Consider the following 15,143-nt stretch of genomic DNA (forward strand, 5'->3'; position numbering starts at 1 on the left):
GAATTCCGTTACAAATGTCTAGAATACTTTTTGAGTATATATGAGATTAATAATTTTATATTATACCTTTTTGCATTAAATAAAAATATTGCTACAGTCACATCCAGGACATCACATACAAATAGCACATATGTTGATACATAGCAACAGCTTATTTCTTGCGGACAGTCAACAGGTCTGCAGGGTTTCACAGTTCAAAACAGTAACGGGTGAGAAAAGCCAAAGTTGTTCAACTTCCATTATGGATGAGCGTCAAACAGCTGCACTAGGACATTGGCTTTATTGTAACAATGCAAGGTTCCACTGTTTAACTTGGGTTCCCACTGTGCTGGTTGGAGCTCAGATCAGACTCCATCTCCACAGCAGCTCCAGCTCTTCGTCCAGACAGGCGATCCACAGAACTAGGGGAGGCCATGTTGATTTGGCGTCCACAGCAGCACGCCACCACATCAGCAATGTCAGCCCGGAAAGATGGTGTGTAGAAACTGTAGATGACCGGGTCACAGCATGTGTTTAGGTTGCCAAAGACAAACAGTATGTGGTGCACATACTCGGGTGTGTGCTGGATAATGGCTGGTTGAAACCAGTACCAGATCCCCAAGAGGTAGTAGGGAGTCCAACAGATGATGAAGGAGCTAACGATCACAATGGTCATCTTAAGGGTCCTAATCCGGGCTTTGGGTATCATGTCTGTTCCACTGCGTCTCAGGCAGTGCTCACCATCTGCACAAACAAAAACATGAGAAAGCATACATTAATAATAATAATAATAATAATAATAATAATAATAATAATAATAATAATACATTTTATTTGTATTACACTTTATATTTTAACAATTTCAAAGTGCTACAGAGCAGAAAAATAAAACAAAAACATTTTTAAGATAAATTTCAAATAAATTTAAAAGCAGAGCCTATAAAGGATATTTTAGCAGTAAGCTTTCTTAAAAAGGTGACTTTTCTCAGGTCACGTTTAAAGGCCTCTGCAGTCTGTGGGGCCCTCAGATGGTCGGGGAGGGTGTTCCACAGCCTCTGAGCTGCAGAGGAAAAGGCCCGATCGCCCATAGTGCGGAGCTTGGTTCTGGGGACTTGGAGGGTGTTTTTGGTTGCAGAGCGGAGGCTGAATGAGGAGGTCTGGAGGGTGAGTAGTTCTTTTAGGTATTGGGGGGCATGTCCGTGAATGCACTGATGAGCGAAGAGGGAGAGCTTATACTCAATTCTGAGTGGGATGGGGAGCCAGTGTAATGATTTCAGAACAGGGGTGATGTGATCGTATTTGCAGACTCTTAACAGGATCCTGGCAGCGCTGTTTTGAATATGTTTCAGTCTCTGGATGTTCCTGTTAGAGATTCCGATGAGGAGAGCATTACAGTAATCCAGTCTGGACGAGACAAAGGCGTGGACAAGCTTCTCTGCATCTGTCAGGGTGAGTGTTGGACGGAGTTAGGCGATGTTCCTGAGGTGATAGAAAGCTGTCTTGCAGAGGTGTTTGATGTGGGTGTCAAAAGTGAGTTTGGGGTCCATTTTAACACCTAGGTTGGTGACAGATGTGGAAAGAGGGACGTTTTGACCAGAGAAGGTGATACAGGTGATGGTGGAAGAGCGGAGCTGATGTGGTGTGCCAACTATGATGTTTTTGAACTGTTTAGCTGAAGAAAATTGAGTTTCATCCACGCCTCTATGTCCTTCAGGCAGGTGGTGAGGGTGGCTATAGAGTGGAAAGCAGAAGTGGGTGTTGTCCTCATATAGAGCTGTGTGTCATCAGCATAGCAGTGATAGGATACCCCATGCCTGCTGATTATATTACCCAGGGGAAGCAGATAGAGGGTGAAGAGAGTGGGGCCCAGCACTGAGCCCTGAGGGACACCGCAGGTGACCTTGTGGGTGTATGATTTTGCTTTTCCCAGGGTAACGTATTCCGTTTTGTCGGACAGATATGAGGTGAACCAGTTATGTATTTTATCAGAGAGTCCAATGGTGTATTTCAGACGGTGAAGGAGGATGTTGTGGTCAATGTCGGGGGAAAGTCCTAACTTGTCCTTCGGTGACAGTAGCTTAGGCAACTTCTTAGATATACCATTTATGTTTGCATGCTTTTTGCATGTGTCTAAACGAATCAGGACAGGGTTCAATGCAGCTCTGGGACATCAATGGTGACCGACCTGTCCTGGATTCATCTTAGTGAACACAAGCCAAACATATGGATTATAGAGGGTCGGGCAGTTGAGATAGAGAAACTGTATTGTCATCGTTGTGTTGTTCAATAGATTAAACACAGTTATTTGTCTACTAAGCTATTCGCAAACGTATAAAGGATGGAAATGTTGGTCTGAAACGTTAGCAGTAATTTCTGACAACCTTACGAGAAGGCTCAGAGGTTCCTGTTCCATTCAGCTGAATGTTTCAGGACTTGTCTGTACTAGGGCTCATGGTTGATTCCTTGTAAACTTGTTCTGGTAATAAAGTGTTATAAGACAACCGTGCTTAAAGTACTTTTGATTTCTCACAAGGTAACGGAACATTAATTTCCACCACAGTCAACTGTATCAAAAGCAGCTGTTAGGTCCAGGAGGATGAGTAGAGATGGGGAACCGGTATCTGCTGCCATCATGAGGTCATTGGTGACCCTGACCAAGGCTGTTTCAGTGCTATGGCCAGGGCGGAAACCAGACTGAAACTTCTCAAAAAGGTTATTGTCTTTGAAGTGATCGTGAAGTTGTGCTGCAACTGTTTTTTCCAGAACTTTGGACAGAAATGGAAGATTTTAAATGGGCCTGTAGTTGGAGAAAACTTCTGGATCCAGGGTGTTTTTTTTAGTAGTGGTCTGACGACAGCAGTTTTTAACGCAGATGGGATATGGCCGGCCAGGAGCGAGTGGTTTATAATCTTGGCAATTAATAGAGAGATGGCAGAGGTGTTTGTCTTTGGCAGAGCTGATGGGAAAGGGTCTAGAGCACAGGTGGTTGGCTTTGTGTTTTTGATCATATCCTCCACTTCCTCCTGTGTGACAATGGAGAAGGAGCAAAGAGGCTGGACAAACTCAGATGGTGGGTCGGTGGTTGTGAGAGGCAGGACAGCAGTGGCGGAGAGGTGTGAGCGGATGTTTTCAACTTTTTGTCGGAAAAAAGTGATGTGCATATTGCACCTATCCTCAGTGGCCTCAGGATGGACAAGTGAAGGCGGTTTGAGAAGATGATTTACAGTAGAGAAAGGTTGTTTAGAGTTACCGGGGCTGTTGTTGATAATGGTGGAATAAAACTTGGACTGTACATCTCTCAGAGCTTCTGCATAGGCCTTCCTGTGCTCTCTATATGCCTGTTTGTGAACAGTCAGTGCAGAAGCCTTGAGCCGCCGCTCAATGACACGCCCAGCAGCCTTCATCTTGTGCAGCTCGCAGGTGTACCAGGTTGCTGAGCGCGAGAAGGAGACTGACCTGGATTTTATGGATGGGGGCGTGAAGGTCCAGAAGACTGCTCAGGGAGTGGTTGTAGGAATCCACTAAGTCAGTGCCAGAGAGGTAGTCGGCAGAGCCAGAGGAGAGAAGTTGAAGGTCCAGAGCCAGGGCATCCATGTTAATGTTTTTTAGATTTCTGAAAAGGATCTGCCGTGTGGGTTTGGTGTGGGGAGAAGGGAAGGGCAACTCCATTGATATTATTTTGTGGTCAGACACACCAAGATCGTAAACCAGTAGGTTGGTGATGGGCGCGGAGTTTGTGATGAACAGGTCGAGTGTGTGTCCCCTTGAGTGTGTGGGGACACGGTTGAATCTCCGAGCAGGGTTTGTCACAAATTATTTAGTCTGAGTGTTTGAGCCGATCGCTATCCGGGCTTTATAGTGCGCTATAAATAAATAACTACGGTTCACACTTTATTGGGTTGAGTTAGAATATTCCTAACGATAATTAAAAAAACAGGTTTCTCTCCGCGGAGGTCATAACGAGGCACTAACTGGGTGACACGTGACGGTGTGGGGTAGTCGAAGACGGTGCCATATGCGCACGGGCATCCGGAGCAAAAGATCCAAGTGTAACCCCCTTTTCCTCGCTCCTCCACTGCTCCTACACTGCCGCTGTGCGACCTTACGAGGGCCGTAAGGGGTAACCGACGACAGACCGGGCATCGGGACCCTTAAAATTGGCCGTTATCTGAGGGCCACTAGCCAGCCAAGCCGGCTCCCCGTGGACCCGTTTTTACTCCAGCGGTAGGTGTCAGTGTGCCGACGTGTTTTAGGCGGATACACCTCTGCCTTAAAAGCACGTTCCTGAATTAAACCAGAAGCCTTCACAAAGTAAAAGTAAAAAAAAACCTTATTAACTCTGCTTCCTCCCCCGGAGTCTTTGTGACTTCACGTCTCATAGGGTCTGATGCCTCCTGCCTGGTGAGCCGGCCTCCTGCCTTGGCCCCTGCTGATCGCCCCCCCCCCCCCACCCCCCCACATGACATCTATTGCTTCAATCAAAAGATGGCACCTCGGTGATTTGGTGCTCCTTGTTTTTTGTTGTTTTTGTCTGTAACTCCGTTCTCTGCTGGGATTCCCGGAGCTCTTTCACCAGAGATGAGCTCTTGAACATCAGGGGAACAACTCCAGCTGGCTTACTTTTCTTTTTACGTCGGCTACTTTAATGGACATTATCGTCAGAGGCGCTGACCGTTATGCTGGCAGCGAGAGGCCGAAATGTTCCGCGCGCTCGTACATCTCCGCTCACGGGATCCCGTACTGCGCTGTTTTATCTTGGGGAGTTGTTCCTGATCCGATGTGAGGTCCTGGGTCAGGGATGTCGTATGTGTACAGATTGTAAAGCCCTCTGAGGCAAATTTGTAATTTGTGATATTGGGCTATACAAAATAAACTGAATTGAGTGCTTGCTGGGTGGTGCATTATATCAAGATTTAATATAGCCTTCTTTTTTTTAAATCTATGCCAAGATACAATGATGCTGACCTTACTAAAATAACCCATAATGATGTCATCCTCAATTGTATTCCATTATTGTGTGTATACAGTTCACAAACTGCGTGGCCATCCCATAACACTCCACAAGTGAACACAAAGAGTCACCTCTTTCAATATGGAGCTTCTTTTTGCTCAAGCCGTTAGTTTATCAACTTCATTCTGTTCCATACTCACGTAGCTTATCAGAATATTTTTATGAGACTGTTGCAAAGTAAAATACTTCAGATTTTGAATGTTTTTTGAGTAATAACAGAAAAAAAAGTAAAAGTACACACTGTGGCCTTGATAAGACTAAATGTAATTAGTTTCTGATGTTTTTTGAGAGTCACACACCTTTTCCTTTTGGCATCTTCCCATTGATCTTGGTGAGGATGCGGGTGTAGCAGAAAGTCATGACGAGTAGGGGGAAGACATACAGCGTCACAAAGTGAAACATGTTGTATGCCGTCTTCTGCCAGAGATACCGGAAACTTCCATGGGTGACACACTGAGTGAAGTCCACTCCATCAGCTTTAATGGTCTGAAATATGAACAGCTGGAGACGAAGAGAGTGTAAATAGCTGAGGAAGGAATTTCTGTCACACAAAAAAACTAAATTGTACTTAGTTTTCATTAAACTAAATGTGTCTCGTATTTGTGTATATTAAACAATTTTTTTTCAATTCAATTCAGTTTATTTTGTATAGCCCAATATCACAAATTACAAATTATCCTCAGAGGGCTTTACAATCTGTACACATACGACATCCCTGACCTTTGACCTCACATCGGATCAGGAAAAACTCCCCAAAAATAACCTTTCACAGGGAAAAAAGGGAAGAAACCTTCAGGAGAGCAACAGAGGAGGATCCCTCTCCCCGGATGGACAGAAGCAATAGATGTCATGTGTACAGAATACAAATACACAAAGATCCACACAATGCAGGAGGTTATTTGACCCCATGCTGTGCAAGTCATTTTAATGCACCTCTATTATACCATGTCAAAAACATAACCTTGGAGCCATCACCTGTTATTGACTGTCGTAGGCCTGATTTTAAAGGTTTTGAAGCTAAAGTGTGTAAACCAGGACTGTTTCAGCATGATGGTGGGTCTGCTTGTGGACGTACAGTATGCATTGACAACCGTGCATTAAATGGTTAGTGGCAGTGCTTTGGGTGAACATTGTGTTAATAATAGTGATTTAAAAAAAGGCCACTCAAATAAAGATTACATTCAACAGTGTGGGGAAGAACTGGAGCCGATGCGGTAAGAACTCAGCCCTCCACCAGGGGGGCTACTGGGTCGAGTGTTACTGCACAGACAACAGATGGAGGACAGTACTGGATTACAATTAATACAGTACGTGCTAACAAGATATAGATCCATTACTATTTTAGATTTTATATGTTGCTCGTTGTCAACATATCCCATGTGAAGACTTAAACTAACAATAAATGTCTCCTGCTAATTGCTTCTTTCCAGCATTTCATCAAAAATGTGCTCAGAGTGCTTTCTTTTCCATGTTACTATTACAACAATATCTTGATATCACCACTCTAACCACCGTTGTATGATAAACCAGGATTGCCCCTTTGCTTTTTATTATCTTTTTGGCCTACTATCTATTTGTTTTTTCACCATGAGCACCAATCGGAGGATGCTTGCCCTCCTTGTATGGACGAGCTTGTCAACTGTAACTCAAGGAGGGCGATCTGTCAGGGACAACATGCGTGGCGATGAAAGCACAACACGTCATCACAAAATGCCTCATGTTGTCATACAGTTATTGTGGTTAAAACAACAGTTATCCCAACCATGCAGCTGAACTGAAGATGCTCTAGTTTTCTCATGCTCCAAATACACACAGTTTAGAATTGAATCCTCCAGACCTGTCCTTATGGGACTGTGTCTGTCAAGCTCACTAACAACATTAACAGAAATAAGCATATAGAATTCATAATCTGTCCAGATTACTAGTCTCTGAATTCACTCTGTATTTCACTTGTATACCCCTGGTGGACTATTTATTTCACATTGATCTACAAACCTTGAAAATATGCAAGATGTTTTTTCATGTTTCAACAAATCAACTGTCAGATGGCAACATTGTGGCTGCAACTCTAACAATAGTTGTTCAGGAGTTGCAAACCATTTTATGAACTTTTCAGTTTATTTCCAAGGTCATACTCAGTGCAACTCTGTTGCACTTAACCATGTTTCCATTAAGTCTAAAGCCAGACTAATTGTTAGCTAACATTTCAACATGCTTAATTCTGTTTAAGTGTCTCCAATATGTGGTACTGTCATTACCTCATCTAGAATCCAATCTAGTGTTTGTCATATGTGCTTAGACCACCAGCTGGTGAGAACCTATAACCTACTGTACCTGTGGAGATGCCAGCAGCAGGCTCAGAGTCCAGGCCACCAGCAGCATGCGTCTGTTCCTGAGCCCAGCATCCAGAGAATCCAGAGGATGAAGGATGGCCCAATAGCGGTCCAGACTTACTACCACGAGTATGAATGATGCTGAGTGCATGGCAAAGAGCTTGAGGAAACACAGTAGCTTACACATGAAATCCCCAGCATACCACTGCACTGTAATATTCCAAATGGCATCCAGCGGCATCACCACAAAGGTCATCACCAGATCAGCTGATGCCAAACTTGCGATGAGCGGGCGGAGGTGTGCTGCCAGGCGATAACCCCGCCCCCAGCACACACTGATCAGAACCGAGAGGTTACTGCCAGCAGCAAAGACAAACAGCACCAGGGTGGCGGCTACACGGCAGCGGGCAGCCACTGTGAAGGATGGAGCCTTCCAGGGTCCAAGGGATGGTGGAGCAGATGAGTTGAGCAGGGAGAAGGCAGGTGTGGAAACCCACAGAGACAGGTTGCCTGTCATCCTGTGACAGTGGGAGAAAACAACCATTAGACACTGACCACAAAGAAAACATAATGTTGATTCAAAGCACCTCTTCAAAGTCTCTGTTTTCATGGATGGGCACATGTTGATGTCAGTATTATGGCATAAACCAGTGATCTTATTCTAGGAAATAATCTGTCTACAGAAAACTAACAGTCTCAGTGGGACAGCGCTTCATCTGCTCAGACGTTGAGTAAACTTCCTGGATTGGATGTGTTTTTTTCATTTTGTTTGTTGAGTTTGTTGAACTCATAGATTGTATATAAGTGGACGTAGTCACGGTGACGCCACCAATGTATTTCTGTACTAAGGTTTTGAAGCCCTGAGTTTGGCATGTTGGCCCTGTCCATTTATTTTTGACGGAGCCATCATTGTGTTTTGCATTAGTGGGTTGAGCTGAATAAGACATTTAAAGTGACTGTGAAAGGGTTAAATGTGTAAGATGAAAACACTGACAACTCCCAGCCTGGACAATGCTGTGGTAATAATCACAAGGAAGCCTATCCCCTACTTTATGGTCTGCTTGACTCTAAATGAGCATCATTTACTAAATGAACATCATGCTGTATTGAAGAAGACTTGAAACTAGAGATTGAGACCATAGGCAAGGCAAGGCAAGTTTATTTATATAGCACAATTCAGACACAAGGCCACTCAAAGTGCTTTACAGGGGCAAGATTAGAATACATAAAACACATTTATAAAACATTTAAAAGTGAATAAAAGAAACCATAAACTCATGTTTACAATGTTTACTGAGGGAATAAATCAAGACAGAATAGACTTCCAGACAATCCGACTTCTTACTGCCACCAGAGAAGTCGCTCCTAAGAGTGCAAGTTAAAGACTTCCTCATTGACCGTAAGGATGCCACATGGTTTATCTTTTAATTTAACAGCTTCTAACTTCATTCTTACAGAGGCTCGTGGTCAAATTGTTTGAAGTTTTAATGATTTCTAAAGGTTTTGAAAACAAAGAAATACAATATGTATTTATCAAATAGCTCTATTAATGTCCATAAAATATTACAATTGGTAACTACATTACATTACATTTCATTTAGCTGACGCTTTTATCCAAAGCGACTTACACAGCTACAGGGAGCACTTCAGGGTTAAGTGTCTCGCGGAGGCAGGAATCGAATATGTATCCAGAATTACTCCAGAAATACTTGAATTTCTCTCCCAGAAGCTAATGATTAGAATAATCAGAAAACTAGTTTGCAGTTATCCACCACAATGCCTCCAATGTAATCCACGTGAGGGGGAGGCGGCGCGGGGGCGCCCCCTGCTGGTGGACCACGGCCGGTGTTGCTGCAGCAAACAGCTCAATCTCCTCCGCCGTCCAGGTAACGCACGCATCGCGACATGATGCAGATGTTAATAAAGCCAAACAGAAGTGTCTGCAGTGTGTTGGTCTAGGTGGAGTCCTTCTCCTGTGGCTGACACGTTGTTCCATTCCCTCAGCTCCATATGTTAGACTACAGCATTAGGGGAGACGCGCCCTCATCCCCCCCAGCCTGCTCTCTCTGGTACGGACTTAAACACACTTAATCATATCTATTAGCACATCGGATACACACGTATGCCGTTCTCACCTGGAGAGGAGCCCGATGAGCTGCTGGTGGTCAGATGAAGAGAAGCAGAGCGGAGCTGTCCGACGTGCTGAAGCATCACTCTGCCCGCACGCTCTTTGTCCTCCGGCGGGTGAGCCGGCTCACCTTCTATCTGATGGACCAACGACTCACCACATCTGTGGCACTTGTTTGTAACGCGTCGTCAGCAGCCTGCACGCACGACCCGCGCGTGCGCGCACACACACGCACTCACACACCACACAACACACACACACACACACCACACACACATACACACACATACGCACACACACACACACATACACGCACACATACACACACACACACATACACACACACGCATACGCACTCACACACATACGCACACACACACACACACACATACGCACACACACACACACACACATACACACGCACACATACGCGCACACACACACACACACACACACACACACACACACATACACACACACACACACGCCAGGGAATGTCCATTACATTATGGCCTCTCTCCTCTTAATACCTGTGTCCTTGTTTCTAAGCATGCATGGCTAACTGTTAATGTGTATGTATTAATAAATATACCCGCTTTGTGTCCCTTCCATTCAATAACCCGTGGGATATAAGACATAACTTTGGAAATTCCATCTTGGTACAAGATTAGTACTCAAGAGTAATAGATAAACGTGTCACAAACCTGTGTCACAAAAGCATGCTTTATACTCATATTCATGCTTAAGTGTTAACTGGATTTGATGAACTCCGTTCCATGTTTTAGGTGATGCCTTACCTGCAGGCTAAACATAGACTGGTGCATTATTTGATATGAGTTGAGTAACCTGATTTCATGCCCGCCTTCATGAATGTGTTCATCTGTAGAAACTGTGTTACAGGAGAACATTTACATGTTCTGACGTTATTTATGAGGCACCTCGGTAAAGTGAGTTAGTTCAGCATCAGTGATGGTCCTATCTCTCTGTCTCAATATTGAGTAAATACCTGCAGAGGTTTTTTTAATATTATTTACCAATACTGAGTTTTCAAAGACTTTATTTGTGTAGGTCCAATATTGGGCATATTGGTATATATATATATTTATATATATAGATCGGTGGTTCGATCCCCTGCTCCACTAGCCCATGTCGATGTGTCCTTGGGCAAGACACGTAACTCCAAAATGTCTCCCGTAGCTGTTCTACAGTGTGTGAATGATGTCATGTAGTGTTAAAGCGTTTGAGTGGTCAGAAGACTAGAAAAGCGCTTTACAATTACAGGTCCGTTTACCATTTACATGGATCTGGAAAGTCAACTTGTTTCGGTTGCATTCCCAATCTTTGGTAGTTAAGGGCCTTATATAGCTGCACTCCGCCTTACTTCTGTTGCCAAATTCAGTGCATATATTTATGTATGTTAACAAAAGGGTGTAGTGATTTTGAGCTGGCAGAGATTAATTCTCAAGAAAAAGTACAGAAACATTAGCACCACGAAAACCCCAATGGTGGGCTAAACAGTAAATAGGACGTTTCTTCAGTCAAAATGTCAAAATGATGGGAAGCAAATGATGACGTAGGGTCCAGCTTGACACCAGAACAGCAGCAATAAAAAGCTGTTTATGGAAACAAGACACATTTATACGTGGCCTAGTCTTCAGTTATATGCTGTGTGCACTCTTCGACACACAGTAACCAGCCAGTTAGCTCTTGTTTATATAATCAAATTATAGTCTATGCCTCTAAACCAGTAGTCCTGCAGTGATCAAGTTCAGGTTTCCCCCACTATAAATCCATGTTGCCCCTTCACCTCTCCCCTTTGTACACATCAGCTGTGGGAGAAGGGACGCCCCAACAACTTTTCAAGGTTTCTAGTAGTGGAGTAGAAATGAGAAAATGAAATAGGCGAGTGTAGATTTAGCTAATTTCCTTTTTTTATAGCCTACTCTTAATTTAATTACAATATGATGAAATATATCCGATGAATTCTGTTTTGATGCATAATACAATTTAACATAGGACTACTTTATACTTTTTGACATACATACAAAGTACAAAAGACAATGATTGTTTGAAATGTTATATAAAAGTAGCTCGGGAAGACTTTGAATATGAAGCCACGCGTCTTCCTGGATCAGCATTTTTTATGTTTTCTTTACAAGTGTACAAGAGTTGAGTTATAAGTAATAATAATAATAATACTTGGAATTTATATAGCGCTTTTCTAGACACTCAGTGGGGTTAAGCCAAATATGATCGGAAAGTGGCGTTAAAATAAATAAATAAATTAGTTACAATTGAGGTAAAGTCACCTGTAGATTTAATCTTTGGGTTAAGGCCAAGATTAGGTTATTAACTACTTGTTAGGTTACAGTTTTAGTAGCTGGAGTGGACAGTAATATTTACATGGAAGCTCTGCTTTATTACTTGTCAGAATAAATGAAGGTCTGCTCTAGAAGTCACAGCTTCTTCTTTACTAACAATGCAGAAGCCCTCAGTTACACCAACAGTACAACAGCTTACAAAGGCCTAAACAAGTCATTATGCACCCTTCACCAAATCTAATGTCATTTAGAACTTTAAACAGAGTAACAGTACATTTACAGAATCATAAATACTTCTGCTTCTGGTACATCATCGTTTACTCTCTAATCGGGATGTAGTCGCATCAAAGGAGCTCAGCAGGTTGGTCTTGCTGTGTTTGGTCAAACAATGGATGGAAAACAAGAGGGAAATGTAGCTGTGAAGTAATGTGTGTGAGTTTGAAGTTAACATATATGGAGACATTTTATATTGCTCTCATATTGGTCAAGTGTTCACAAATAATTTCAAGAATATCACAGGTCTCAAACTCATATCTCAGACTGTATTCACATGTTGCAATGTTCAAAATGTATTATGAAAAGTGCAATGTTCAAAATGCAATGTTTCAAAATGCTTTCGATAAATAATCTACATACCTGAGACTGGAAAATGTGTTCAATTACTATTATGCCCAATTATAGCTAATGTGCCTAATGTCGCTAATTTGCCTCATACCTAAATGTACATCTATTCTATGTGCAACATTTAAAAAAAGGGTAGCCTAAGGCCCTGATCCGGCATGTTTAGGCAGCCCGAGGTGGCATTTCGTAATTGTTTTCAATGAAAGTTACACATTTTTGTCAGCCGCTTTTGCATTGTTGAGTGTCTCGCATTTCTCTGCTCTATCTGCCTCACATTTTTCAACCAGCGCCCTGTGCCCATCAAGTTGGGAACAATTCAACTCAGAGTCGAATAGTGCCCAACAGTACGAGTGTTTTTTTCTCATTGTGATGACTTTTGTGGATACCTGGATCTGAAGAGATAACAGCAGGTCTGGAGGTAACTTAGTGCAGGAGACTTTGGGGAAGCATGCAAGCATTTTTATGCTAGAGATGTTGCTACTTTATGCTACCCACACAAACAAGATACCATTATGAAAGCTGAGACTCCACAGATTCCAAAGGTGTACGCCTTTTCCCTCTACAAAACTAAACTCTCTAAAAGAGAAAGATTAACTTAATTTTATAGCCATAACCATGAGTCATGTCTTACCGTTGCTGTATTGTCATCACACATTCTGTTTGAGGGCATATAAAGCCTGCTAATTGCTACTCGAATGTCTCTGTATTGTTTCTGGGTTGATTCTACTCGTCCTTATTAGTTTGCATGGCATGGAGGATCATTTATACTGGGCCTGCCTCAAGCATCACGGTTCAGCTTTTCATGTGAAACACTTTGTCTCTATCTGGTGGATGAATCACATTACTACATTCCTTCTACGTTTATGTAGAGTGGTCTACATAAACCAATGGGTTAGAGCTTTCTTTGGGAACATGAATAGAGGTCTAATTGATTGCTTTTTCAAAACTGAAAACTTTTTTTTATATATATTGGGTATATATATATATATATATATATATATATATATATATAGAAATGTATATATATATAGAAATGTATATATATATATATATATATATAGAAATGATACCTATAGTGACCTATCAATTAAATTAGTTTTACAGTTACCACAAATGTTGCCAAATGTACCCAAATGGTGAATTTGAAAATGTCACTATATCCTCTATAACGTTGCTTTGCTTCAATTTATCATCGTTATGTGCACACGTAATGCTCAGATATTGTAATGTGAGGCTTTATATGCAGCTACAGCTGCATCATTCACTCTAAAAGTGTACAGCTTACTAAGGCAAAAATTAAATATTGAATTTGTTCTGTGTTCCATCTTCATTTACATATCATGTTACCCAGTAACATGTAAAGTATGTACAATATACATCTGCAGAAATCTCACAAATGTAAACTTTCTTATGATACCAAGATTATTGATAGACCTTGACATTGTAGAGATATCGCTCTTCGTTTTGGGTCGTCATTTTCAAGCAGGGGCCCGAGCCCGAGTCCTAGGGGGTTGATCAACAGACTGTTACCATTGTTTGATACCATTTAATTATTTGATTGTTTGATTGTATTCTTTTTTTTATGTAATTACATAGGAATCCCAGGAAAAACTGAGTGGATTATTCTGGTAAATCAAAATGAAAACACAATTTAAATTGCCTTATAAGTGCTCCTAACATGGATCATGGGAGTAACTCAAGCCTAATATAATTCAATGTCTTCAACTGATATGAAGATGCATAACATACAATGACCATTATAATGTAATATAGAATAAAATAGCAACACAATTAATATTGTAGAGCTTTACTGTAAAGCCACCAGAGGGCACAGTCTCCAATGTGAACAGCTGCTACCAACAGCATGTAACTTCATTCATTGTCTACAGCCTGAAAGAAGGTTGTTACATTGGGTATGATTGCATGGCCCGACTGTCTCTACCTGCAGATAACACTCTGGTTGACCACATTGTGGGAAAACACTGCTTTCAATTCCAAGAATAGGCTGTGGATCAATAGAGCCACATGAACCGCCCAACATGCACAGACATACTAGACCATGTAGCAGTAAGTTGTTTACAGATATCTGCTTCATTCCAGGAGGTAGCTGCCCTACAGGAGGGGTTCAAACTAAATAACAAGTAAGAATGGGCTCCGTCAGATAGATGATCAATCATGTCAGTGTCAATATGCTAAGTAGGTCAGCTCCTCCACCGACATCTCTATTGTTTCATCCACGTCAATACAAACCGAGATGGAACATGTGCTAATCGTTTGCACCATTTACCATTTGAGACAAAGGTGTTATTGTCCGTGTCTGTTAAGACAACAGCTAAGATGACTGACAATAGAGCTCCACGAGCGGCCTGGTTCATATAGAAGTCCAGTTTGACTAGTGTCCAGCTGACCACGAATCACCCCTGTGTGTCGGCACCGTGGCACATCTCCATGCCGGGTTCTTTTTGTCAGGACATGTGGTTGGACGGCGCAGAGGGCAGACAGTAGTCCTACTATCAGACATCCGCACTGCTGTCTAAGATGTGTCTGCCTGTCTGAGGTCTTTGTGGTATGCGTGCACAGGAACCCGTTAGGAACCCGGTAGGAACCCGGTAGGAACCCGGTAGGAACCCGGTAGGAACCCGGTATCACAGGAACCAGCTTTTACAATAGAGCAACCAGCTTTCTCTTGGTCACCCGTGTTTAACCTACGTTCAAGTGTTCATGTTGAAAGCTTATGAAGACCCGGATGC

General features: G+C 42.4%; 1 protein-coding gene across 1 annotated transcript; it reads right to left on the bottom strand.

The window, feature by feature from the left end:
* Window positions 1-307: 307 nt before the first annotated feature.
* LOC117738930 (gonadotropin-releasing hormone II receptor-like) lies at window positions 308-7,840 on the bottom strand. Its single transcript, XM_034545114.1, has 3 exons — window positions 7,325-7,840; window positions 5,290-5,491; window positions 308-723 (listed from the first exon to the last, which is right to left on the bottom strand). The coding sequence occupies exons 1-3, from the start codon at window positions 7,838-7,840 to the stop codon at window positions 308-310; spliced, it is 1,134 nt and encodes a 377-aa protein (XP_034401005.1).
* Window positions 7,841-15,143: the final 7,303 nt, after the last annotated feature.

Source organism: Cyclopterus lumpus, chromosome 11 (genome assembly GCF_009769545.1).
Source record: "Cyclopterus lumpus isolate fCycLum1 chromosome 11, fCycLum1.pri, whole genome shotgun sequence".
NCBI lineage: Eukaryota > Metazoa > Chordata > Actinopteri > Perciformes > Cyclopteridae > Cyclopterus > Cyclopterus lumpus.